Source organism: Sorex fumeus, unplaced genomic scaffold (genome assembly GCF_029834395.1).
Source record: "Sorex fumeus unplaced genomic scaffold, SorFum_2.1 ptg000037l, whole genome shotgun sequence".
NCBI lineage: Eukaryota > Metazoa > Chordata > Mammalia > Eulipotyphla > Soricidae > Sorex > Sorex fumeus.
The window spans coordinates 26047900-26074533 of NW_026606094.1; the positions used below are offsets into that span (position 1 = coordinate 26047900).

The window sequence follows — 26634 nt, forward strand, 5'->3', positions numbered from 1 at the left end:
TCTGGAATCTCACATGCATCTTCTTAATGATATGAAGAGAGGAATCTTCCATACCTATTTCACAGTGGTGAAAACTGAGGTTTCGGTGGAGAAAGTCTAATTCTCGAACGAATGTCAGAAGGGAAGTTCTTGTTTACACCTGCCAATCTCGAACCTGAACTGTACTCCTGGGTGGATTTTTCTCCAATGAATATGTGTACTTTCATGTTAAACTTATTAGAAATTTATTTCTATTGAGGTTAAGGGTCAAAGGTGATTTTACAACAGTGCCTTAGAGAAGCTGTTTCCTCACCCATCTTTTCAGGGAAAGAGCAGTGGTTAGGAACGGCACTATGGCTGCTACACTCTGGGGAGCAGAGGTCTCCTGCAACCTCAGAGAAGTTCCAGGAGGTCCCAGGACTCAAAGTTTTCACTGAATCTGTAGTGGAGCAAGGTTCAAAAGTAGTTTCACCTCCATAAAACACTCCTATTTGAACTTTTCTACCCCATTTGGAATGTAAGTGTCATTTTAACCTTTTTTTTTTAAGTAGGAATCCAGGCTTGCTCAGATTTGACATAGGAAGTGCCAGAGTGATAGCACAGAAGGGAGGGCATTTGCCTTACAGGCGGCTGACCCAGGTTTGATCCCATATGGTCCCCTGAACACCGCAGGGAGTAATTCCTGAGTACAGAGTCAGGAGTAATCCCTGAGCATCACTGGGTGTGACCCCAAAAGCAAAAAAAAAAAAAAAAAAAAGATTTGGCATAGGCTAAGGAGCAGTTTGGAATGGATGGAGCAGTTTGGAATACCTATTTTCCTCTCTATGTCAGTTGCTACTGGGGATCTTTTATCCCAGTTCTGTTTTTAATCCATCAACAAGTGAGGGGACCGGAGGCAGGGAAGAGGCAATGTTGTCTAACAAGGGGCGGGAGGCAGCACACCTGCCCTCCAGATGCAGAGAGTTCTTAACAAAGGTAACACATGATGTATGGAATAAATTTCCTCCCAAATTACAATTTTCAGAGAGAAAGGGGGATAGGGAACCAAATTTAGAGGGAAGAGCAGCAGATGGGATAGATGGATCCAATTAAGGCAAAGGCCATCAAACAATTCCAGGGATGTCTCATTTTAATAGAACATGCTGTTTCACCCCGTTGCCGCCAATGAACTCCCAACAACAGCTGAGATAGCAGCAAGGTTGGCAGACAGCACCTCAACCCCAGGAGAAGCTTAATATCCTCAAATGAGAGTGAATATATTCTTTCTCCCCTTCCAATAACATGGTTAAACTGCACATGAATCAGACTAAGTGAACGCAGGTTGGTCTCCTACAGAACTAGGTGTATTCAATTTAAATAAGCATTTTCCATTTCATCTCCACTGAACTGGTTTATATGGTCTATGGGACTCTCCTTTTTAATTAAGCCAATCACTGTCACTTTTCTAAGAGAGAGATTAAATAAGATATTTACAATAAGGTATTTATATTCCCTTTATCTTCCGACACATTCATCATGGGAGACAGAGGCATATTTTTGCTAGAGAGCTTTATCATGTAGACATCATACTAACATGCTTTAAATGGCTGTTTTGCAGGTCAATTTATTCCTAATAAGACTATATAAGATTCTGACTGTCACTAAGAGTATTTGTAACTATTTACTACCACAAGGAATTCAAATTTGTAATAAAGCTGCCATATACATAGTTGGTACAGAAATAGAGGTGTATATATATAATATACATCATTCTGCTGACCCCAATACTTCTTCCAACTGACCTCGTTTTTCATTTAAAGTCAAGTGTAAAAAGTCTAGTAACTCAGCGAGCAACCCTCTCTTCATTCTCTGGCTCCCAGCAGTGCAATTTAATTGACAGTCTTGTTATCCATACTTACAAAGTCACAGGTGGGTTGCAGTTTCACAAAGTTGATATCATTATCTCTATAGTCAGTGGACAAACTGTGGCAGGTTTAGGGTAGAAACACAGCAATTACACACACACTCCTCACTGCAATAATATATATGTGCTGATTGTCTTTTCCACAGGCAATGTATCCAAAGTCCTGCTTTGCTAAATGTTAAATCACTTTTAGAATCCAGCCCATATTTCACCATGATACCAAGTAAAATCTTCCCAGATATTGGGGAAGAGAGAGAAGAGAGAGCTATTGGGACTGATACTCCAACTTAAGGGTTCTGGGCCAAAAGAACCACTACCTGAGAGATTTGCCAGACAACTTAACTAATATCAAAATATTGAACTGGTTTCTCTGCCGTTGAGGCACCCTGCCTTCTGCTGATGTTACGCTACCTTTGACTTTCTGAATGGTTTACAGGGACTCCAGGGAACTGAGTCAGAGAGGGACAGACATAGAAAGACTGCACTCATTTATGGAGTATAAAACAACATAACATGAAGCTGACACCTAAGGATTGTAGATACATGGGACAGGAAGATTGCTCCATAGCTGGAAGCCTGCCTCATGAGCAAAGGGGAGAAGGCAGCTGGAATAGAGAAGGGAACACTAAGAAAATGATGGCTTTGAGGAATCGGTCGGGATGTGTGCTGAAAGTAGATAAAGGACCAAACATGATAACCTCTCAGTGTCTGGATTGCAAACCATAATGCCCCAAAGTAGAGAGAGAGTATGGGGAATATTGTCTGCCATGGAGGCAGGGTAAAGTGGGTAAGGGGGGATATACCAGGGACAATAGTGGTGGGGAATATGCACTGGTGGAGGGATGGGTGTTTGATCATTGTGTGATTGTAACCCAAACATGAAAGCTTGTAACTATCTCATGGTGATTCAATAAAATTTTTTAAAAATAGCAAAATTCCTTTTAAAAAGTAAATTAAATTTTTTTTTTAAAAATAGGGACTCCAGGGTGTGTGTGTGGGGGGGGGGGGGGTGGAGCTGAAGAGATGGTGCAGGTGTTAAGGCATTTAACATATAGCCATCCTGGGCTGATTCCCAGCAACCCCCAGGACTTTTCAGTAAATAACGGGGTACCCCAAATGGAGAGTTCTCTAATCTTGCTGTATTTATGCAAAAGAAAGAATGAGCCAGATTTGTTAAGCCATCTGGCAAATTTAAAAGGAAGGTGGAGAGAAAACCTTGTTTCTGTAACTTGCTTTTTGTAAGAATCAGATTCTAATTCTACAGAGGTGATTGAATAAATGTACTCTAATCTTGGTTTAAAAGGTACCTCCTTTAGGAAATTTAGATAAAACTTGGTTTACTGATTGCAGGAGAGATGGCACTGTGGGTAGGGCATTTGCCTTGCACATGGCTAACCTGGATTCGATTCCTCCATCCCTCTCGGATAACCCGGTAAGCGACCAAGAGTATCCTGCCCGCACGGCAGAGCCTGGCAAGCTCCCTGTGGTGTATTTGATATGCAAAAACAGTAACAGCATGTCTCACAATGGAGATGTTACTGGTGCCCGCTTGAGCAAATTGATGAACAACGGGAGGACAGTGCTACAGTGCTACAGGTCTGATTCCCTTCATTGCATAGCATCCCCAGCAGTGACTCCTGTGTACAGAGCCAGGAACAAATTCTGAGGACCACCAGGTCCGACCCCCAAACAACAACAATAAAAAAGTAAAATAAAGTGATTCCTGGGTGAGGAGATGAAATTCTCTGGAAGCCCAAGTCAGTGACTCCCTGGGGTTTGGTGTCTTCATCACTGTCCTCCCCACACACTTCCTGGGGACTGAGTTGTAACAAACACCAACCATCACATCACCGTCAGAAAAAATTGGTTTGCCACAGTTCTCTGAGGGCCTTAGCCAATGAACAAAATACAAAACTCAAGAGTGTAGAACATAACTGGTGCAAAAAACATCCTACGAAGTAGGAAAAATAAAAATTTGAGGACACACGGTTCTCAGGAAGCTCAAAAGAGAAGCAGATGATTATTTCTCTGATGGCTGCACTGTTGTGTAATGCAGTTGCTTGCTCTCCCTACTCTGCATTAGGCAGTGCTGCTCTGGGACAAATCGCAACCCCCTCCCCACTTTCCTAATTGCAATAAGGTGAAAGGACAGCAAGCTTTGGCTCTTTTATGGCACAGATGGGTCAGAACGATGGTACCGGGTGCCAGGCTCTCACTGGTTCTCACCATGTCCATGCTGGACTGGAGGTGACACCCAACTCTCTTGGGTGGCTGCTGCAGGGACCCAGCCTCTCTTGGTTTGCTGGATGAAGGGTCTCAGTTCCTTCCCAAGGTCACAGGGCTCCCTCAGCGCCCCCAGACCTCTAAGGCACAATCTCAGCCTTGTTCTCCCCTCATACTGCATGGACTGCCAAATTCCAGACCTTTATTCCTTCACACCTTGAATATTTCAGGTCTACTATCTTGTTTGGGGATCACACATGGCAGTGCTCAGGGTTTACTCCTGGGTCTGTGCTCAGGGACTATTCCTGGTGGTACTTGGAAGACCATATATGGTGCCAGGATGGAACCAAGATCAACATTGCAAAAAGTAAGTGCTCTATCTCCTATAATTATCTCTTAGTTCCTCCATACTATTCTTTCTCTTTTTTGCTTTGTTTTCTGGCTAAACCCAGCTGTGATCAGAGCTTACATTCCTGATTCTGTGCTCAAGAATCACTCCTGATAGTGCTCACAGGGAACCATATACAATGCTGGAGATTGAACCAGAGTTGGCTTCATGCAAGGCAGGCACCTCACCCACTGCACTATCTCTCCAGCCCAACTTCCTTAGTCCACTAAGTCCTAGACATCAAAACCAGAGAAATCTTTCTCAGTCACACTTTCTTCTCTTCTGTGGTTCCCCATTGTCAAATAGCGCCCCTTTTGAGGCTGCCATTCAGTCCCTTCTCTAATTTGACGAGCCTATTTACACAAACTCAGCACCCCCAACTCCTCAATACTGCCTCACAGTGCTTGAAAAACCACACTCAAAGCCCAGGCAACACGACACTCCATGTCCCATCTGGTCCCCAGCAAGAACACTTCACGCTGCCATTTTAAATCTTTCCCTGCCAAGCTGCAGAACAGAGCCCACCTTCTCTGCGACTGGTCACGCCCAACTAGATTTCGGTCTTCCTGTGGGAAGAAGAACTTTGCAAAAACTCGCGGTCCTCTCTGGCAGAGCACGCAGCTCCCTCTGTGCTGCTCAGGCGCTGTGTGCGCGTCTGGTTTTCCAAGGCAGCCAATATGTTCCACACCCGCCTGCTTCCACGGAGACCTGCAGGATGCATCTCCAGGAGAGCAATTCTGGGCGGCGCCTGTCTTCCTTTGCTGGAGGCAACTAGTTCATGCCAAGTATTATTTGATGTAAAGATGGGTGGGTGGGAGGGAGAGAAAAGGCATGACAAAAGCACTGCGATGCATATCCTAAGAGGGTAATGAGGAATGAATATTTGTTAGTTACTAGTCATCCTTAAAGTGTGATTTCTCTACCCAGAGACACCTTGAAATCGCTTAGTGGTCCTCCCATATACGAACCCTTCCAAAGAGAGCAAAGGAAGTGAAATTGACTTTAGATTTGACCAGCCAACAAACGGAAACACCCTTCATCCAAGTTTCACAGGGGAATATCATCAGTCCAAGCCCCGAGCGCCTCCTGCCTCATTCACCCTAACTTTGCCTTTGAGACACACAGGATGACGAGTGCATGGGGTGAGGGTAGGAAGCGAACGAACACAGGACTGAGCGACTTCGAACCCGCACGTTTGAGCTACTGTGCAGAATACAAGAGTGACAAGCATTGAAAGACACTGGCAGACAGGGGAAATGTTTATCCCGTGTGTGAGCAAGCGCGTTGGGTGGGGGGGGGGGGGGGAACAGATCCTTCTATTTTACGTAACTATTAGTAAAGAAGACTTTTTAAAAAGGAAGATACCAGAGGCAATGGCAACGATTCTTCCTCTTTCTGTCTTGCTGCTGGAACAGTGGCGCCTGACGCGAGCGAACGCTCCCGGGAATCGAATTCTGATTGTCCAGGGCATCTGCTCATCCGTCCACCCTCATCTCAGGGACGAGCGAGCTCCGGAACCCGCTCCAGATGCGACACCGTCCTCGGAGTGCGGCCGCGATGCTCGACCCGCGCCCGTGATCCGGGAGCAGAGTCAGGGGCGGGCGTTTTTCCCAGGGCTGGAGACACGCACCGCGCGGAGAATGCGGGAGTCCCGGGTGGGGGATAAGGGGCCGCCGAGTTTCCAGCTTTGCACGTCCCGCGCGGGCCGAGAGAGGAGGGTCCAGCAGCTCCTCCTGCCTCCCCTCCTCCAGCGCCCAAACTCACCTGCGTCCACCGGCTCCACCGGCCTAGACTCCCGAAGGCGTCCGCAGCATCCTCCAACCGCCCGACGAGGCACTGTCCGCCGGGCCAGGGAGTGGTGCGCGCAAGACGAGGGCGCCGGGGTCCTGTCCTGGGGAAGGGATCGACGTCGGGAGAAGCGGGTGCAGCTCCTTTTTTTTTTTTTTTTTGCAGGAATCTTAAGTCGCGGGAATCGTCGCCGGGGGCTGCGCCTCGTCGTGGGGTGCTGGGGACCCGACGAGAGAAGGAAACTCGCTGGGGAAAGGCTCTCTGCAAAAACTTTCCGTCTTCTGGGCACAACTCTGCAGGAAAACCCACCCTTCCTACGCCCCCCTAGCACTCCTAGGTCCTCCGGACCTCTGGCGAGGTCCCCCCTCCCTCCCAACACACATACACACACGCGCACACACACACGCACACAGACAGACACACACACAAAACCCCAGACCCCCGGCCGTCGCCCCGCACACCCCGGCTCCCCCGGAGCGCGGCTGCCCCGGCGCCTTCCGCGCAGCATCTCGGCGCCCGCGCGCCGCTGCCCATCCCGGGAGCCGGCGCGCGCGGCCCCTCCCCGGCGGGCGGCTCTCTGCTGCCCCTGGCGGCCGCGACACGCAGCGCGCCCGGCCCGAGCGCCGGCTCCTCCTCCTCGCTCGCTCTCTCCTCCTCCTCCTCCTCCCCCTCCTCCTCCTCCTCCTCCTCCCCCTCCTCTCCCTCTCCTCCTCCTCCTCCCCCTCCTCCTCCTCCTCCTCCTCCTCCGCCTTCCTCCTCCCGGCCCTGCCTCCCTCCCCCTTTCAGAACACTCAATGTCGGAACGTTCCGAAGATGACGTCGGAGCGTTCTCGAATCCCGTGTCTCTCGGCTGCTGCTGCCGAAGGAACAGGGAAAAAGCAACAAGAAGGAAGAGCAATGGCGACACTGGATCGCAAAGTGCCCAGTCCGGAGGCGTTTCTGGGCAAACCCTGGTCCTCCTGGATCGACGCCGCCAAATTACACTGCTCGGACAGTAAGAACCCCACCGCCTCCTCTTCCTTTTATTATCCTGTAACCTTTCCATTCACCTAGAGCCACTGGGAGGAAAAAAAAAAAAGTGTGTTGGAGAGAGAGAGAGAGTGGCCCCCAGCGTCCTCCATGCTTTTGCCTCTCTCTCGCTAAATAAATACACACAGACACAGACCATCAGTGCACTGAGGCCCTTGGCTGCCAGCGCTGTCTGTCTGTCTGGTCTGTCTGTCTGTGCTCGGCTCCCGGTGGAAGCCTGCGGGGTGGGCTTTCCCAGCCCCACCGTGTGTGGGTTTAAAAGGCGATACTCTGTTGCTTGCTTGCATAGTTTTTTGGGGTACCTATCTGGGCCAGGTAGATGGAAAACCCGAACTTGGGAGGAAAAAAAAATGTTGCATTATCAATTTTGGGAAAAGATTTTCATAGACAGGATGGATATATCGATCTGTTTGCAAATAAACTCTCCCTCCCCCCTTGACTTTGGCTCACTCCCCCCTTCCACACCTTTTTATTTTAATTCCCCTCTTTTTTTTAATTTTCTTTTCTTCTTTTCTTTTTCATTTGCAGATGTAGATTTAGAAGAGGCTGGAAAAGAGGGTGGAAAAAGCAGGGAGGTTATGAGGCTTAATAAAGAAGGTAAGTGGAGCTACTGGCATTTTAGTGTTAGCATGTGTGCTAGAATCTTCATAGGATTTCGAATATAAGCGTGAATTGTTCTGCTGGCTACAGAGTGACTAAGGCTTGTCAAAAATCCAGCATGCCCAGGTGACTACTGATTCATGTTAACTTCTTTCAAAGTCTAAATACAACTAGGGTGGTGGGGTGGGATGGCGAGAAAGGGGTGAGAAGGTTGTAGGCAGAAGTTTCCTGCACTTCAACTGGAGTCTGCATTTGGATGCCTGTCTGCCATTGGTCTTTGGAGCATCTTTACCAAATGATGGGGGTGGGGAAGGGTGGATGTCTCTGGATTGAAGACTGGAGCAGCCTTCACAAACACCCTCGCCTTCCTTGTGAGGAAGGGCTCAACAATGGAATGAACCACACTGACCAGTCATTCCCACAGCTGTTTCTCTACCAACCCTCCTTCCCCCCAAGGCCCACTCTGCCCCCAAGATTGCACCTGGCAAACCTTTGCACGAAGTCACATTTGGTCCACAGAGCATTTGATTAGATCGTTATATGGTGATAGGGGTGTCTGAAAGTGCACACCCTTCCCTACAGCCCACCCCCCCACACCCCTTGTCCCTCCACCAAGTCAGCGGTCCATCCCTGTTTTCCCAGCATGAAAATCCAGTGCCCAAATGAATAGGACACAGTCAGTAGAGAGGTTGTCCCAGACCAAGGCAGGCAAGAAAAGCCACAGTCTGCTGGTACTGAGCATCACACACACACATGGTTGTCGTAAATAAATCATATCCTGTTCACATTTGCAAGCCTGCCATATGTAACTCTGGCCTATGGGCTTCAGATGGAGCAACTCCAGAGTTCTCTTTCTGCTGAACAAATGGACGGGTTCCTTTGAATTGTAATTTACTTACTGATGGCTTGTGAGCATGGTTGGCTAAAATTGAGGTGGGAGGAAGGCACAGGCTGGCAGAAGAGTTTGGTGGGAAGTATTGAAGGAGTTGAGCCTTAAGTAGGCCAGCAGAGCATTGCTCAGCCAATGTGATTGGAGGAGAGGGTATTACATCCTGAAGAATGTCCTTCTCCTATACTGGATATCACCAGGGAAGGCAGCTAAAACCCACTTGGAGTGATGGACTTCATTTTATTAATTGACACCCAACACTGTTGGTTCTCTGTGCTCCTCTGGAGAGGGGAAATTTTGTGCTTTAGAAAAATAGCATGGGGATTTAAATGGATACATGTTCAAGGGTCTTTGTCTAGGTAGTGTTTTTGCTAATTGAGCACTGTGATTGGGAATGAAACCTTATTCTAAAAATGTTTGCCCCTAAACATCTTAGTGTGATCTTGATGTATGTCTTTAGAATGCAGAGGGGAATGATGTCAAATGGACTTATCACAAGAGGCAGCTTATGAGGGCTCAATGTCTGCATGTTGCCAGTGGAGGGTACCTCTAGAGATTGCTTTTCTTCACTAACTCTTGAGAGATCTTTAAAAGCTTATAGGACTTGGCTATCCAATCACCAACAATGAAAAAGTTTCCCACAAAAGAAAATGAGTTTATGAAAACCTTTAAATTTGAGTTGAATAGAAGTCATGGGTAGATGGTATATATCACATACCAATATCATGGTATATGGTATTGGCACCTCTCAGACCCAGGACTGGTAGATTATGACTATACCATACAAAATTTATATTCTGCGTCCTCCTTTCCATTTCAAAAGATTCTTGTTCTTAGATTCTCTATGCCTTATGAGAAATAGTTTCTTTTAAGGAAAAATGAAAGGCTCTCCTTTCCTCAGAAGTTACAAGTGTATATCCTGCTTATTATGTCCTTTGTCCCATGAAGGTACAAAGATTTAGCTCCTAATTATATGCATTTGCATTAAGGATACCCACTGTTCAGTGTAACGTGCAATTGCTGAGTTTGCCAAAATAGCCAAGTATGGGCTGAAATCTCTTTGTTCCTAGACCTGGTGGAGCAGAATTGGATTAGCAATTCTTGAAAATCTTCCTGGTATATGAACACTATTTTCTTTATATATAGACTATACATATGCTAAATATTTTTGGGAAATTTAAGGGTTCAGCTAGCTTCTGGGTTAAGGTGTTAGGTTACAGAGGTTTTCAGGATTTCAAGTGTCCTAAGCCTTGTCACGGCCTTCTTGTTGGAATCCACCTGTGGAAGGTATTGGGAGGGTTTGTATTTCTGATTAAGTCACTGCGAGTCCCAGAATGTTTTAAGTGTGAACATGCCATTGACTGATCAGTATAGATTTGACCATGGTGTATTAAGTGTGAATGTGCCATTGACTGATCAGTATAGATTTGACCATGGTGTATTGGCAGTAAATAGGTCCTAGGATGAAATTCGGGCTTTTAGAGCAATGAGTAAATAAACATGTCATGGAATTCTAACTGAGAAATGAAAGATTATAATCTAGATTTATTTTTACATTTTCATTAGTAAAAAAATTTAATCACAAAGTACAAGTAATTAAGATACATTCAATTTCTCAAATTTTAGAATCTGACATAATAATATTTTAATTGGTTTTGAAAAGTGATATGGAAAAGTATAATCTAGATTATGATATGACTTTTTTGTTAATAAAATAAATGTTACTTAAAATTTACCATTTTAGCCCATATAAGGTATACAGTTCAGCAGTCTTTAGGACATTAATGATGCTGTACACTCATCCTCACTCTGGACTTCCCAAAACATGTTTATCCTCCAGCCAGAAACTGTACATGTTCTATAGTGATTCTCTAGTCCTTCTTCCTTTTAGTCCTGATAACTTCTGTTTTCTGTCTCTATGAAGTCACCTCTTATTATTCTTATTTCCTTTTGTTTTGGAATCACATTTAGTGGTGCTCAGGGCTAATTCCTGGCTCGGCCCTCAGGAATTATTCCTGGAGGTGCTCAGGGGATCATGTGGGATGCCAGGGATCAAACCCGGGTCAGTCTCATGCAAGGCAGATGCCCTTCCCACTGGACTATTGCTTTGTTCCCAAAGTTTCCTCTTCTAAATACCTTATTTATTATACAGTGTTACCCTTCATGTTGGATTATTTCACTTAGCATAATATTTTTCCTGATTCATGTTGTAGCATCTAGCAGAACTTGATTCTTTTTTACAGCTAAATAGTATTCCATGTGTGTACCTACCCTGTTTTGTTTACCCTGCCATCTGTTGATGGTCATGTGGTTGTCTCCACCTTTTGGCTACAGTGAATGATTCTGCTGTGAGTATTGTTGCCACTGAGTATTTTTTTTTATAGACTAAGCTGAACAAGGGCAGATAGGATCCTTTACCTTCTGCTTCTATTTGACTGTAAGTTTGGAAAATACAGGATGGACTTTCTGAATAATTTGACAGTAGTATAGTTTCCTTCTCCATTCCTAGTTTCTTCAACGTGTTCTATTTCAATTCACTACCTATATTTGTCAAAAATGTTAATAGAATTCTAACATTTGTAAGTGTGGCACTGGGGTCAGTGCCCCACTGGGTATATGTCTCCCCCCACCCCTCACCTACTAATTTAAAAATAAGAAAGAAGAACCAAATTACAATCAAGAAGAAGAGAATACTTCTTTTGAACCTTGTTAAATCATACCCTGGATTCTGAAGGTCTTGTTAATGTCATACTTGGATGAATCTGATGGCTTTGGGCCAGCCCTGTATGTTCCCATTTCTGATGTTGGGAACACTATTTCCCTTCTCTGGGCAAATTCTCTCACTTGTAAAGGAGTGGGATTAAATATTCCATAGGGGCTTTTTGAGACTACTGAACCTACGTTGCTCTACTCAATGCATGTATGTTCCTGACAGGCTAGTTTTGTTGTTATTATAGTACTGGGTGTTAAACCCAGAACCTCACACATGGAAGGCAAATGCTCTGCCACTGAGCTATTTCTCCAGCCCTTTGGATTTTTGTTTCTTTTTTTTTTTTTTAGCCTTCCAGGTGATGCTCAGGAAGTTGGGGTGCCTCCACCAGTAATTCTCATTCAGCTTGGTTGGTGATTCAGTGCTAGGGCCTAATGCTGCAGTGCTGCATGGGCCTTGTGATGGGGGGTTAACTGGGCCACTCGGGTGGTGCTGGGGCCTCTAGGACTATATCCAGAGAAGTTTGGGGAAACCATTGTGGTTTCAAATTTGTGTTGGGTGTCTTCTAAACTTATGCCCCCATCACTATTCTACCTGTCAGCACCAGACAGCCTGTTTTTAAAGAAATGTAAAAAAAAAAAAAAAAGGTAAAACAAGCGTTCACATTAAAAATACCTTAAACTACTATGCACTGGCTCTATTTTCTCATTTTTTTCACCTCTTGGTGGCAAAAATCACCACATCTCATACACAAGAACATTCTGCTGCAGTTTGTGAATGAAATGGGACCTTTAAGACTAAGAAAACTAAAAAAAAAAAAAAGACTAAGAAAACTGGGGTTTGAGTCCAGAACCCTGGGTGAGTTGTTCCCTACAGTGCAGAGAACGCTGACTTCAGTCAGCCTGGAGCCATCAGGTCTCAGATTGCCCAGGAGGAAGGGGCACTTGGAAACCTCATTAGCCCAATCTGAGTCAAGAAGTGCACTGATAATCGAAAATGCAGGCTAAGCCACTCATTGGGCTAAACTCTGAAAATAATTTTCTCTCTCTAGACTCCTAGATGTATCTGAAGGCTGTTTTTCAGGTTAATTTGAGGAAATCTTTGTGATTTCAAAAGACATCCCCCTTTTTTGATGGCTTCAGCTGAACTTTTTATTTTTTTAAGGAAGTTAATTCATAAATAAGGAGCAGGGTTAGTAGGGCTTGTAAGTGTCCTTACCTATAAAAATGGCGATAATGACAGGGTTGTCATGAGGATTAATTGAGATTATACCAAAGGGCTTAGCACACAGTAAGTGCTAAATGAATATTTGCCTTTGTTCTTTTAAAATGTTGTGATTATCATCATTATTTAGTAATGAAGCAAGTGCTAGAAAACTTATTCATAAAACCAGATGGGGGCTAATCAGTGATGTACGGGAAAGATATACTGTATCTAAATTTTCATTTTTAAAGTAAACCATTTTATCATACTTTTATAACACTAATGATCTTTAAAAACCAATTTCTATGATACCACTGTTTTTAGTAGAGTATAATTAATGTATGGTCATCAGTACATGTTGTTAGGGAAAAAAAATACATAGGCTTTTTTAAGCATGTAGCTAAGATGCGTTTATGAATTCTTTTTGGGGCCTGGGAGGTCTAAAAATAATTTTTAAATGATTAGTAAGTGGTTTTACCTGCTCTCTCAGAAAAGAAAGACCTCAATCAATCCTTGTTTGGGTCTTTTGGAAGCCTACCCCAGTTATTTCAGGCATTTGTCGTCTGTGTTTTAATGTTCCCAGATGTTTGATTTGACGTAGGTAAAGTGGTGGAATGCATCCAACTTGAGAACAGTTTGATTGGCTGGTCAGACCTTGCAGTGGCTGTCAGAGTTTGCTCTTCTGAGATGCTGGTAGAATTGAGCTAGAACAAGAGAGGGAAGCAGGGAACATGGAAATGTGTTAGGGTCAGGATTAGGAGTTTCGAAGTTAGGTTGGATGGTGGCAGATCGGAGCGAAAGGCAACAGCTGAGACAAGAATGAAATGTTCTCACAGTCCACGCTGGGGAACAGCGACAAGTGGTAGAGATTTACAGGAAGCTGCAGAAGGGTTCTGTTATCTATGCTAATGGGAGATGAGGAGGTGCTAGTCCACAGATTACACAGATAAACTTCATTTTCACCATTAATTTCAACTTCCTTCCCCATTAGCCTCCACTTCCTCCCCTTTGGTTCACAAGCATCAACATTTGTTCACCTTGGCATTTCGTTATCATCTCTCTTCTCTTGCCCAGTGTTTGGGATGAAAGGACAGGAGAGACAGAGTGGCCTAAAGGTGCAAGGGAGGCAAAACGAAAAGGAAGAAGAGGCGTTGGAAGGGCTGAGGAAATGAGGAAGCCAAACTAATTCAGGAGCAAGGAGCTCATGGAGAAGGGGCAACATTGAAACCCGGGCAGAGAGAAGAGCGAAGGAATTTTCAAAGCCACTTAAGTTTGAAAAGTCAATGTTTCTGAAATGAGTTTATATACATAAATCTTTTCCTGCGGAGACAACTGTGTCTCTGGCTCTTTCCAAAATGAGTTATTAGGCAACACTTGGAAACACTGGATGTGGAACTGCCTTCCCGAGAGTCACACTAGGAGAGGTCCTTATCCTGTGTCTTCTAGGAGAATGTGTATCTCTGTAAGACACACACACACACACACACACACACACACACATACACACACACACATACATCACCAGTACCTCTTCGTACCTTACCATCCACACTACCTTCTCAGTGCACACCACACCACATTGAACACATTTAATTGAGTTTTCTAAAATGTCTTATAGGGCCAGAGAGGTAGTACAACAGGAAATGCACTTGCCTTGCATGCAGCTTGCCAGGGTTTAATCTCTGACACTGCATATGGTTCCCCAAGCCCCATCAGGAGTGATCCCTGAGCACAGCCAGGAGTAAACCCTGAGCACTGCTAAATGTGGCCCAAAACTAAACCAAAAAAAAAATTTCCAAAGGTAGACAGTGAAAGTGTACCTCCTTATTCCACTGAGGGTATTTTGTGTGATAAAGACACATATTCAAGTAGTACTGTCCTCCGGTTGTTCATCGATTTGCTCTAGCTGGCACCAGTAACGTCTCCATTGTGAGACTTGTTGTTACTGTTTTTGGCACATTGAATATGCCACGGGGAGCTTTCCAGATTCTGCTGTGCAGGTGGGATACTCTCGAGCGGGACGGAGGAATCAAACCTGGGTTGGCTGCGTGCAAGGCAAATGCCCTACCCGCTGTGCTATCGTACGTACACATAAAGTCTTTTCCTCTTGCCTCCCCCACCTGCATTCCCTCAGCGCCCAAATTTGTGAGACAGTGGCATCTCCTTCGCTCTCCACTGGAGCCTGGGTAGAAGGATTGATCCTCAAAGTCTCTGGGTGCCTTGCTTCGTGTCAGAATCTCTCCTGCCAGCTTGTTGTCAGCAGTTTGAGGGGAGTAAGGGAAGTGCCCTCCGTGTGCAGCGCTGGGCTAGGCTGGCCACAGGGCAGTGAGACCCTCCATCCTGGGCGTGTTCACAGTCCGAGCAGCTGTGGAAAGTACTCTGAAAAAAGGACCTTCAGGGTGATGCTGAAGATCCTGGCAGCAGGCCTTGCTGAGATTTGGGGCTCCATGAAGAAAGGCTTTCTTTCTGAGGAACATTTCACATGAGCTCCATATGCTTTTTTTTTATTAATATCTAGAAAATGTGGACCTTTATTACATGTATTGTAGGATGAATGGAAATTATCCTTGTGTGGAGCTGGGGATGAGAAGTCGAGGAGACAATGTGTGTGACGGCCCAGAATGTGAGAGAGAATACACAACAGAGAATCTTCTAAACACTAAAATGTCTCTGACTGGAGGGGACGGAGCACAGCAGCTATTTTCTCAGCCTCTGGGGCTCCTGCTCTGGGACTTGTCTGACAGCCTCCCCCAATTTCAGACAAGGTTAGAGCCACCAGCCTCTGACTCGGAGTGGCCAAGTGTGCCTCCCTGTGGGTGGGAGGTGACCCCCAGACCCCGGTGCTGGTAATGACGGTGTTTATTACAGCATGGCCCCTGGTGTCAGGAGCACCCCGGCGAGGCATTAAGCATTTCAGTTCATATTTAAAATCAGGCCGCAGATCCGACCGGCGTTCCGTGCAGTTTGATTACCCCTGGGAGGTGTCTGAACCGAGGCTGCAGATGATGAAGAACAAAGTGGCTGGTTTCAGGACTGCCACGCTAAGGATTGGAGACCCAAAAGGGGAGAGAAGATTTGATTCTTGGGGGCTTCTGCCTAATGTGCCAAGTGGTCTGTGACTTCATGAGGAACCTCAGGGGGCCTTGGTCCCTGCCCCCCCCCCCCTGCCAGTTACTGATTCATAGGTACCTGTGGTCCTTGTCTTCAAAGTCGATTCAGAAATGTGGCAGATTCATTTCCACGTGGGCCAGCTTTTATATCTGTGGACGAGCCACTTGGGCATGTTTTGTTCCTGGCATCCCCCTCCCCCTTTGGGGTTGGGAGGGAAGGACACAAAAGCCAATGATGGGGGCTGGAGTGATAGCACAGTGGGTAGAGCATTTGCCTTGCACATGGCTGACCTGGGTTCGATTCCCAGCATCCCATATGGTCCCCTGAGCACTGCCAGGAGTAATTCCTGAGTGCAGAGCCAGGAGTAACCCCTCTGCATCGCTGTGTGACACCCCCCCCCCCAAAAAAAAGTGACTGGGACATGTACCCTGGTTAGTCCTTTTAGACCCAGGGGCTGTCAGGTACTTTAGAGGAGTATATTGGTCACCAAAGGGCAAATAGCATATGAGAGTGTGAGATTCCTAGGAGGGGGGTGGTTGTCAAGGGTTCAGGAAAGGGGAATGTGGAGATAGTATCTCATGGGAACAGTGTTTCTGTTGGGGACGAGGAAGAGGTTGTGCTGGTGCATCATAGTGGTGGTTGCAGGGTTGTGGGGATGTATGTACTTAACACCATGGACTGTAAATATCGCCCACACAGGAAATCTTATATTTTGCCACTCACCAAGAAATGCACACACCTTGCACATTTGGAAATTGCATAGTGCATTCTCTGAATCTTACCTTGCCACCTACCGGATAACTCCTCTAAATCTTGGCCTCTACCTTTTCTGAGCAGGAATAATAGCAGCTCTCTGGGAGGTAGGGCTAGTCATTGAGCTTCTTTCTGGCCTGCAGGAGGCACCCAGTGGGACAAGCCTTCTTGTGCTCATTGATACTTTGACCAGGCCCTTGGATTTGTTCTCAGCTGGGCCAGAGCGTCCATTGACATGGATGATCAGAGAGCATCCTGACTGATCCAGGAGGGGCCTGGGGACTGAGCGGTGTCTTTGGTCTCCATTTGTCTCCTGTCTCCTTGGTTTTTTTTTGTTTGTGGGCCCATACCTGGCAGTGCTCAGGGCTTAATTCTGGCTCAGTGCTCAGGGATTATTCCTGTTGGGCTTGGGAAATCATATGGGATGCTGGGGATTGAACTCAGGTCGCCCACGTGCAAGGCAAGTACCATTCCCACGGTACTATCTCTCCAGCCCCTGTCGTCTGTTCTTGAAAGATGCTGGGAGTGGAAAGAATTAAGCTATTCATTTTCAAGAGTGAGCCAATTAGTTTCTGTTGTCCAGAGTGGGGCCTTGCTGGGGCCCTTACCACGAGTGCTCAGCACCCCAGCTGCAGTCAGGAGGAATCAATAGAATTGAGTGGGCCCAGGGACACTCCCATTCAGTTCTTATACTTCCTGGAGTTAACGCTCTGTGTTGTTTAAGAGAAGCAGCTCTAAGTCCTCTCAGCCTGAGAATCCCGGACACCAGGACCACTCCCAGAGGTTCAGATTCCATCAGTCGATTTGGAGGGGCTCTAGAGGAACACTTCTGTGATCTTTGTTGTTCGAGGTTTGGGGCCACATCCGCCTGTGCTCAGGGATCACTTCTGATGGTACTCAGAGGACCATAGTTGTACCAGGGATTGAACCAGGATTGACAGCGTACAGAGCAAGCAAACACCTTGCCCCACCCCATTTTTCCAGCTGCTGCTTCTATGGTATAAAACAGTAGCAGTCTGGGGGCTGGAGTGATAGCCCAGCGGGTAGGGTGTTTGCTTGCACATGCCCGGCCCAGGTTCGATTCCCAGCATTCCATATGGTCTCCTGAGCATCACCAGGAGTAATGCCTGAGTCCGTGAGTCAGGAGTAACCCCTGTGCATTGCTGGACATGACCCAGAAAGAAAAAAAAAAGCAGTCCTGGGACTGAGGAGATATCTATGGGGTCAGGGATCAGACCCCTGCACCCCTGCTGCAACACACAGGACAGTCCCCTAAGCACTGCTGGGTACAGTATTGGAGACCCCAGAGCGCTGCTGGTGGTGATGCTGGTGATGCTGGTGGTCCCCAGCAGCACCATCCCAGGATTGTATATTGAACTTCCCAGCCCTGTTGGCTAAATAAACAGCACTGCTTGGCAGGCCCACCAACCCCAGCTGCAGTTCACTGTGCACTCACCAAGTACCAGGCACAGAAACAGCCATGCATCCCCTCCGTTAGTTCTCCCGAGTGTCCTCTGGCGCTGCTTCAATTGTCGGCCCACTTTAGAGATGAGCGAATGGAGGCTCAGAGGGCTGGAGTGATTTGCCCCAAGAGACCCCATGGGAAGTAGGATAGCTGAGACTTCAGCCAGAGCGAGGCTCAGTTCTGGAGCTCTGGGTCTTGTTGCCCAAAGAGCAGGGCTGGGGGGAACAGGGAGCAAGCCCCTCCCTCATACAACCCCCCCAACACACACACACACACACACACACACACACACACACACACCAGGACACACAGATGTGTGAGGAGCTGCTAATGCAAACTCAGCCCATGTGGGCAAGGACCCCCTGAAATGCTGCCTCCCAGCTGCCCATTTCCCGGGTTTCAGCACCTTCGAGCCAACCTAGCCCTGGAGAATGTGTCCTGTGAGCGGAATGGTGCAGATTTTCTTCGCTGTCGGGTGTGGGAGCAGTGGCCTGCTGAACATCCAGGTCTCCCCTCAGAGAAATGCTTTCTCATTGCCAGGCCGCGCCTTCTAGCCACTGCGGACAGAATCCTGACCTCAGGGAAATCTTAGGAGCTGATTCAAATGGTTCCTTTTTGGGAGAAGGTGTTAGCAAAGATGGTTGCCAAGCAACTCCTGGAGTATCTATCTACAGTGATCTCTTGCTCTCTCTCTCTCTCTCTCTCCCTCCCTCCCTCTCTTTTCCTCTCTCTTCCTCTTTCTCTTCCTCTCTCTTCTCTCCCTCCTCTTCTCTCTGTCTTTCTGTCACGCTCACACTCTCATTCTCTCCTCTCTTACTCTCTTTCCTCCTCTCCCGGGCTGCTCTTGAGTTTCCCTCTTGCTCCTGTTGGTGTTCCCGTGAAGTGCTTCAGAGGATGGATGACACAGCTTTCCATCCTGCCACAGCAGAGGTGGCCTTTTGGTGGCCTTTGGATGGGCAATGTGCCCGCTAAGTGGGTGTGAAAGACCTTTGCCTTCTTCACCCACAGTGATGCCCGACTTGTCACTGGCTGCGAGGGGCACTGACATAGAAGCCTCTTGGGCAGGAGAGGTTGAGAAAAGCACCGAGTGACAGGATGAATACCTCTGGGGATGAGGGATGTGGGAATGTTTGTTTCCTGACGATTATTTTCCCCCTGCTCTTCATTATCCACGGCATGAACATTTCATACATGATGACCTGGTTGGTCCCTGAGAAGCTATGCTCTCTCTCTCTCTCTCTCTCTCTCTCTCTCTCTCTCTCTCTCTCTCTCTCTCACACACACACACACACACACACACACACACACACACAAACACAGAGTCCAGGCATGTCCCTTGGCCTGAATTTCCTTTGTGGCATCATCCCCACTGCTCAGTTCCATCTTCAATTCCATGTGGGGGTCTCAGGTAACTAATAAGGCCCTGGGTCTTGTGCTGGCCAGAGGCTGATTTTCTCACCAAGAGCTCGTCTCTCCCATGTCATAGAATCATTCCCTGATGGGCAGGAACAAAGGGAAATAAGGGAAGAAATGAAGCAGGTCACCTTTGGATAAGGCTGGCTCTGTTTGGCTAAGCAGCCCCTGACAGCCCTGTTAGCTGCATTGCCAGAGGCTTCTGTGCCCCGGAGCGAGTCCTTACGGCTGGGCAGTGGCCTTCCTGCCAACTTTGGCAGAAGCAGGATGAGACCAAAGAGAACCTGCACCTCAGATCTTTCAGCCACTCTCAGGGGTTCAGATCCCGCCCAACCCTGAGTATCAGAAGACAGCTATAAAGGGTCTGAGCAATAGTACAGTGCAGAGGGCACGTACCTTGCATGTGGCTGAGCCTGGTTCTGTCCATGCCCTCTCCCCCCCCCCCCCCCACCCCTGCCCCTCGTGGTCTTCTGAGCACTGTCAGGAGTGATCTCTGAGAGCAGAGCCAGGAGTACGCCCTGAGTGCCTTCAGTTGTAGCAGAAAAAAAGACAGCCGTAAAGACAGCCTGCTATGTACTAACTCAGATCATTTCCTAGCCCTGGACCAGGGAAGGGACTGTTTGCTTTCCAAATGGAATTGTTGAGGGATTGGTGAAATGAGAAACTGCCCCCAAACGCCTGAAAACTGTATCTTTTTCACCCAAGCTCTGGCGAGTCTGCATTTCAGCCTCTTCTGCCTGCTGCAGGTGACCTGACTGACTCTCCCTGCTCCCAGCCCCAGTCTCTGTCTAGCCTGGCTCCCAGCTGTGATCTGTGGGCAGTTCTGGTCCCTGCCCCATGCAGTCTCTTTTCCACCCAGGATTCAGCCCCCTGCTCTGGTATGCTGTCCCCACCAATTTGGATGACTCCCCTAGACCCTCGCCAGCAGGGCCAAGTCTTGGTATCTCCCCTTATCTACTATCCTTAGGGGAAAAAAGAAAAAGAAAAAGAAAACCCTCCCCTTCCGCCTTCTCAGTCTGTGTGTGTTTCTGCTCCAGAGCGTTTATTTCTCTGCCCTCTGCCAGCCCCACCCCAGGCTGGCTAGGCCTGCCTGAAAGCGCTCTAGTTTGTGTCAGAACTCTCTCAACTGTCTTCCTGTTTCCATATTCCCTGCATTTCACTTCAGAATTGTCTCCTTCCCACAATGTGCAGTTTTTCAGGCTGCCCCTCAAATGAAAACCTTCCACCCCACACTTGGTGCCATATTCCAGGCCCTCTGTCTCTCGTGAGCCTTTGGACAAGCCACGTTTCTCCTCTGTCCCTGGCTGCGACCTCTGCTTCTCGTGCCTTAACCTGTGCAATTCCCAACCTCCCCCCCACCCCACCCCCGCCGCCTTATTTCTGTGTGGTGTAGCCCACCTTCTCTTTCTCTGAGGAAGCTCTCGTGGTCCTTACATGGTGCTGCCTGACTCCCCTGGGCCCTGCTCTGCTGGCTCTACCCACCACGCCTTTTCACCCCCAAATCATCCCCTTTATGGTCATTCCATTGCTTCCCACCCCATTCCATGTCTCTCTGAGGTCTTGTTTTCAAAACTGTATTCTACTCCCCAAGAGGTGTGGAGTCACTGCTTTTACAGTCCGGCTACACATAGCACTTGTTTTTCAGGTACATATCTTAATAGACCTATATTGTCTGTCTCCATTTTAAAAGCCGGTAAAATACAGACAACATCAATTTTTACCATCTGTACCTTTTTTAGGGGGTTATGGGAAGTACATATTTGGTGGTGCTCAGGGCTATGCACTCAGAGATCACTCCTGGTGGTGCTCAAGCAATCATATGGGGGTGCCTAGGATTGAACCCAGTTTATGTGCAAGGAAAAAACTCTGCCCACTGTACTTTCTCTCCCACCCAACTTCCCTCACCTACTCAATCCCTAATTTTGCTTTTTTGTTTGTTTGTTTGTTTTTGTTTTTAGATCCCACCCAGAATGCTCAGAGGTTACTCCTAGCCCTGCACTCAGGAATTACTCTTGGTGGCTCAGGGGACCATAAGGAATAGGATCAGCCTCATGTAAAGCAAAAGCTAACACCTTTACTGTACCATTGGTCCAGCCATTATTTTTGCCTTTTTTAAAAAAATTGAATCAACATGAGATACACAGGTGCAAAGCTGTTCATGATTGGAATTCAGTCATACAGTGTCCCAATACTCATCCCCCTACCAGTGTACATTTCCCACCACCAATATCCCCAGTTTCCCTCCCACTATCCTTCCCCACAGCCTACCTCTATGGCAGGTACTTTCTCTCTCTCTCTCTCTCTCTCTCTCTCTCTCTCTCTCTCTCTCTCTCTGCTTTGGGCTTTATGGTTTGCAATACAAATACTGAGAGGTTATCATGTTTGTTTCTTTACCTATTCACTAAATCACCTTATTTCATAGAAATCCATCTCCAGATCTGTTCATCTTATAACACTGAAATTGTACCCATTAAAGAGCTCTGCATCTATGTTTTCATTTTTTTTCACTGCACTCAGGGATCACTCCTGGTAGTGCTCAGAGGACCGACCATATGGGATGCCGGGGAATCAAATCTGGGTTGGTTACATGCAAGACAAGAGCCCCTACCTGCTGTACTATCACTTGTCTCTTGTTTTCAGCTTTCAAAAAGAAGTCTGGAGATGATGCACAAGTTTCTTTGATTTTTTTCACCCGATATTTAAAGTTGTCGAGAGTTGGAACACTGGAAGGCACCTGGTGTTTGTGCTGGTGGCTGTGTGGTGCCACCATGTGCGAGACCCCTGCTCCTGTGAGGCGCTGCAGCCCCAGGAGGCTCCATGGCTTCTACAGCCGTAGGGATGAGCAGTGCAGCTAGTTATAAACCATGCCCTGGAGCACCTCAAGCCACTTTGTTCAGACTCTGCTTTTCCCCACCCTCTGCCCCTGCTTCCTGTTGCCCATCCTCTCAATGTGAGCACCACAACTTTTCACCTATATGAAAAGTTGAAATTGAGGTCAAAGAGACAGTCCAGTGGGTCAGGCTCTTGCCTTGCATGCAACAGAACTGGGTTCGATAACAAGAACCACACGTGGTCCCCTGAGCCCAATTAGTAGTGATCCTTAAGCACAGAGGCAAGAATAAGCTCTGACCACCACAATGGGTGTGCCCCCCCCCAAAAAAAGAAAAGTTGAAATAATAGTTCCCTAATCACTCAGTACACCATTTAGATGAGGATGATGAGGATGTAGATGATGAGGATGAATATAAAGAGGAGGAGGGGGAAGAGAATTGAGGCAGCATGTTTTGCAGTAATGTGACAGACTATGTTTTAGGTATATAGTGTCACTGTGCCACATCTACCACTAAAGTGCCAGTGGCAGCCCCCCGACTGTCACGAGGGTACCATTTAAATTTAAAAATTAGCTCACTTTTAATAAATCGTTTTTGCTCCCTCATAAAGATATCTATTTCTCTGCCCTTTGGAAATAAGTTGACACTTCACCTGTAAATATTTCTCACTTTGTCTCCTCTGGATTGTGTAACCCTTGAGCTGCTCAAGGCCTTGTAACCTCAGCTTATGAAGGTATGTGTGTGCATTTCTGCCAAACCATTTTGGAAGTAAGTCACAGGGAGCGTGACACTCTTAAATACTTAAATCTGCACATCCTGAAGTCAAGACCTTGTTTCCTAGTACATCTAATGTGTGGCCCCTATTCAGAGTTCATGTGCTATCCTGACCAAAAAAAGTTCAAAGCTGTTTCTTCCCCAAAAAGATTGAAGTGGAATGTTTTAAGGTTTTTGTTTGTTTGTTTTTGCTTTTTGGGTCACACCCAGCGATGCAGAGGGGTTACTCCTGGCTCATGCACTCAGGAATTACTCCTGGCAGTGCTCGGGGACCAATATTGGATATTGGGAATCGAACCCAGACTGGCTGCATGCAAGGCAAATGCCCTACCCACTGTGCTGTCACTCCAGCCCCTGAATGCTAAGTTTATGTATTGCATTTGCTTGTTTCATCTCTTTAGTCTTTAAAAATTTTTTTTAAATTATTTTTTAAAAGATTAATTTTATTGGGCCACAGGTCACTCCTGGTGGTGCTCAGGGTGCACTCCAGCACGATGCTTGGGGGATCATCCAGTGCCAGAGACCAAGCCTGGAGCTTCTGTGTGCAAATTATGTACTCTGCTCTTTTAAGCCATCTCTTCGGCCGCTCTTTGGTCAGTTTTTGTTAGAACAGTGCTCCTTCCTGCAAGTATGTACATGTGTGTGTGCTCACGTGCGACTCAGGTGTAATGTCAGTTCGTTATAACTATTAATAAGAAGAAAGAAACAAACCCTGATTGTGTAACCCTTGAACTGTGATTCTTCTCCAGGCCCACTGTCCGGGTAGACCCTGCTGTCCTCCTGTGTCCGTGTACCCATCGCTTTGAGCACTGCAGTGTTCCCCTCCCATCCCAGAGTTAAACACATTGGGTCCATTGGTGGGTCTCAGTGGCCCCTGTGTGAGCAAGGGGTGAGACTGGGCAGCGTTGCATGGAAGGAGCCCCCTGTCCAGTGCTGCATTCCACTGTATCCCGAGCGGCCAGGAGAATCTCCTGCTCCTGCCCATCTTGAACCAGAATAGGCAGGTGGGAAAATGAATGAAGACGAATGGTTGGGTGTTTTTTTTTCTTTTTCTTCTTCTTCTTTTTTTTTTTTTTTAAATCTTTTTGGATCACACCTGGCAATGCATTGGGGTTACTCCTGGCTTTGCACTCAGTAACTACTCTTGGCATTGTTCGGGGGGCCATATGGGTTGCTGGGAATCGAACCCAGGCTGGACCTAGGTTGGCTGAATGCAAGGCAAATGCCCTGCCCGCTGACTATCACTCTTGCCCCGAATGGTTGGTTTTAATATTGGAAGTGTTCTGAGGAGTTACTGAGAAGTTTGATAGTGTCTTTGTGACAAGGACTATGCTGTGGTGACTTCTTATTTATCAGTTAGCCTATGGTAGACTTGGTTTCATTTAACATTTTTCATTTAAAATTACAGTTTCCAAGAACTTGTCCAGCACACTGAGGTGTATTGGCTACATGTGTATGTGTGTGTATGTGTGTGTTTGTGTGTGTGAATATATATAAACTCTTTCTTGGGGGGGTGTTATTTCTCTTGCTTTTCTAGATAACTGTTTCCCCCCTCATACTGGAAGTTATAGCTTAAATCTCGGATTCAGGCCTAGCATTTTGCCATTAATAAGCCCGAGGTGACCCTGAGACTTTTATTTAGCATCGTGTTAGGGGGCATATAATGTCAGTATGGCCCAGTATTAGGTACGGACCCATGGGCAAAGTGAGCGATTATCTTCCTCCATTGCGTATATTTCTTTTTGCACTTAGCATGCCATTCTTTGGGTAATGCTGTGGCACCAAGTGAGTATTCTCTCTTCTAACAGGAAATGTCATGTTTTACACACACACACACACACACACACACACACACACACACACAGAGATAGATAATCCATCATTCTGATCTGCATTTTCTAACTGGCATTCTTTTATTTAAAAAAAAAAAAAAAGAAGACCTTGGGGCTGGAGCGATAGCACAATGGGTAGGGTGTTTGCCTTGCATGCGACCCTCAACATCCCATATGGTCCCCTGAGCAGGGGTAATTCCTGAGGGCATGAGCCAGGAGTAACCCCTGTGCATCGCTGGGTGTGACCCCAAAAGCAAAAAAAAAAAGAAGACCTTATAAGACAGGGGAATTATTAAAATCTTTCTTAAAAAGCATGGAGACTAGAGAAATATTACAGCAGTTAGTGTACTTGGCTTGCACACAGTCGATTTGGGTTCAATCCTGGGCATCCCATATGGTTCTCTGAGTATCACCAGGAGTGATTCCTGAATGACAGAGCAAGGAATAACCCCTGAATATCGCTTGGCTTGGTGCAACCCCAAACAAACAAAAAGAAACAAGAAGAAGAAAAATCAGAGTAGTTTTCCCCTCTAATTACCAGTGTTCAGAGTAAGAAGTTGAAGATCCATGATTTAGGCTAAGGAGGGGCACAGTCAAGGACTGGAAGCAGCAACAGTTCAATACGATTCTTAGGTGTAGTATAAAAGCCCCTTATCAACGGGACATTTTAGGTAGTATGAGCTTTATGGAGCAGACCCCTGGCCCCAGAAATAAAGTGTGCCCACAATCGTGGTTGGTAGGGTGTGAGTTCAAACACATTAAATAACATCCCACAGACAAGTGACTTTCTATTTTGAGGAGGCAAGAAGATAATTTATATCTAAGATCATCCTTCTCCCACCTTCCTGCTGGAATCCAGCAATTACCCTGGGTCAGGAAATGCTGGAAGTAAATTACAAACTGGGATGAAGCCAGGGTGCTGCGTCCTATATCACTGATTCACTGAAAAGTGACCAAACACCCTGGACATGGAAGGCACTGGGCTGGGCTCTGGGCAGGGTATTTTGAGTGGAATAGCAGTGCCCTTCAGCCTCTAGAAACTTGCTCATTTTGTAGGCTTGGAATTCTGATATCACTGAGAGAGTGAAATGCTGCTTAAATGTCCCCAGGCCCAGGGAAAGAAGAGATTTCAGTCTGCAAGCTCTGTGACCTATGATAACCTGAGGCTAGGGGTGAATTGGTTTATGGCTCAATCTGAAGTGTGTGCAGTAGGAGCCAAGTTATTGACTATTATTCATTCATTATTGACTATTCAATATTGGCTATTATTATCAATTCATGGATGAATGAATGCTTCCTCCCAACAGATAAGATTTGTATTTGCAATGTTCTGCAGGGAGGGAATGGATCAAGTAAATGCCTAGTGAGAGCCATGATTTTCCCAGAAAGTTGCTTTTAGAAAAAGGAATTAAGACGAGTCCTGGATCTGCCATTAATACTGAAGAACAAACAGTTTATAATGTATTCCCATTACATTATCCAACATAATTCAGGTTTTTTTCTGAAGTAGAATTTTTCAAAACAAAGTTTGCTATCTGGGTAATGTTTGTGTATTGCTTTTTTTTCCCCCATGTTCTGTAGGAGGGCTATGCTCTCTCTCTTACTCTCTCTCTCTCTCTCTCTCTCACACACACACACACACACACACACACTTTTTAGATCTTGCTGCCTAATTACAATTAGCATTGTACAGGTAGATGCATAATAACCTGCTCTGTGAATAAATTTTTACATATACATATA

At 46.5% G+C, this 26634-nt stretch overlaps 1 protein-coding gene across 4 annotated transcripts in view; it reads left to right on the forward strand.

Moving 5' to 3' along the window:
* The first annotated feature begins 6993 nt into the window (after window positions 1-6993).
* Window positions 6994-26634, forward strand: part of ATXN7L1 (ataxin 7 like 1) — a 270996-nt gene continuing 251355 nt past the window's right edge. For all 4 annotated transcript variants that reach the window (XM_056118265.1, XM_056118266.1, XM_056118268.1 and 1 more), the window contains exons 1-2: window positions 6994-7275; window positions 7839-7907. In XM_056118265.1, the coding sequence (XP_055974240.1) occupies window positions 7095-7275; window positions 7839-7907 (250 nt within the window). In that variant the 5' untranslated portion in view covers window positions 6994-7094. The remainder of the gene's footprint in view (window positions 7276-7838; window positions 7908-26634) is intronic.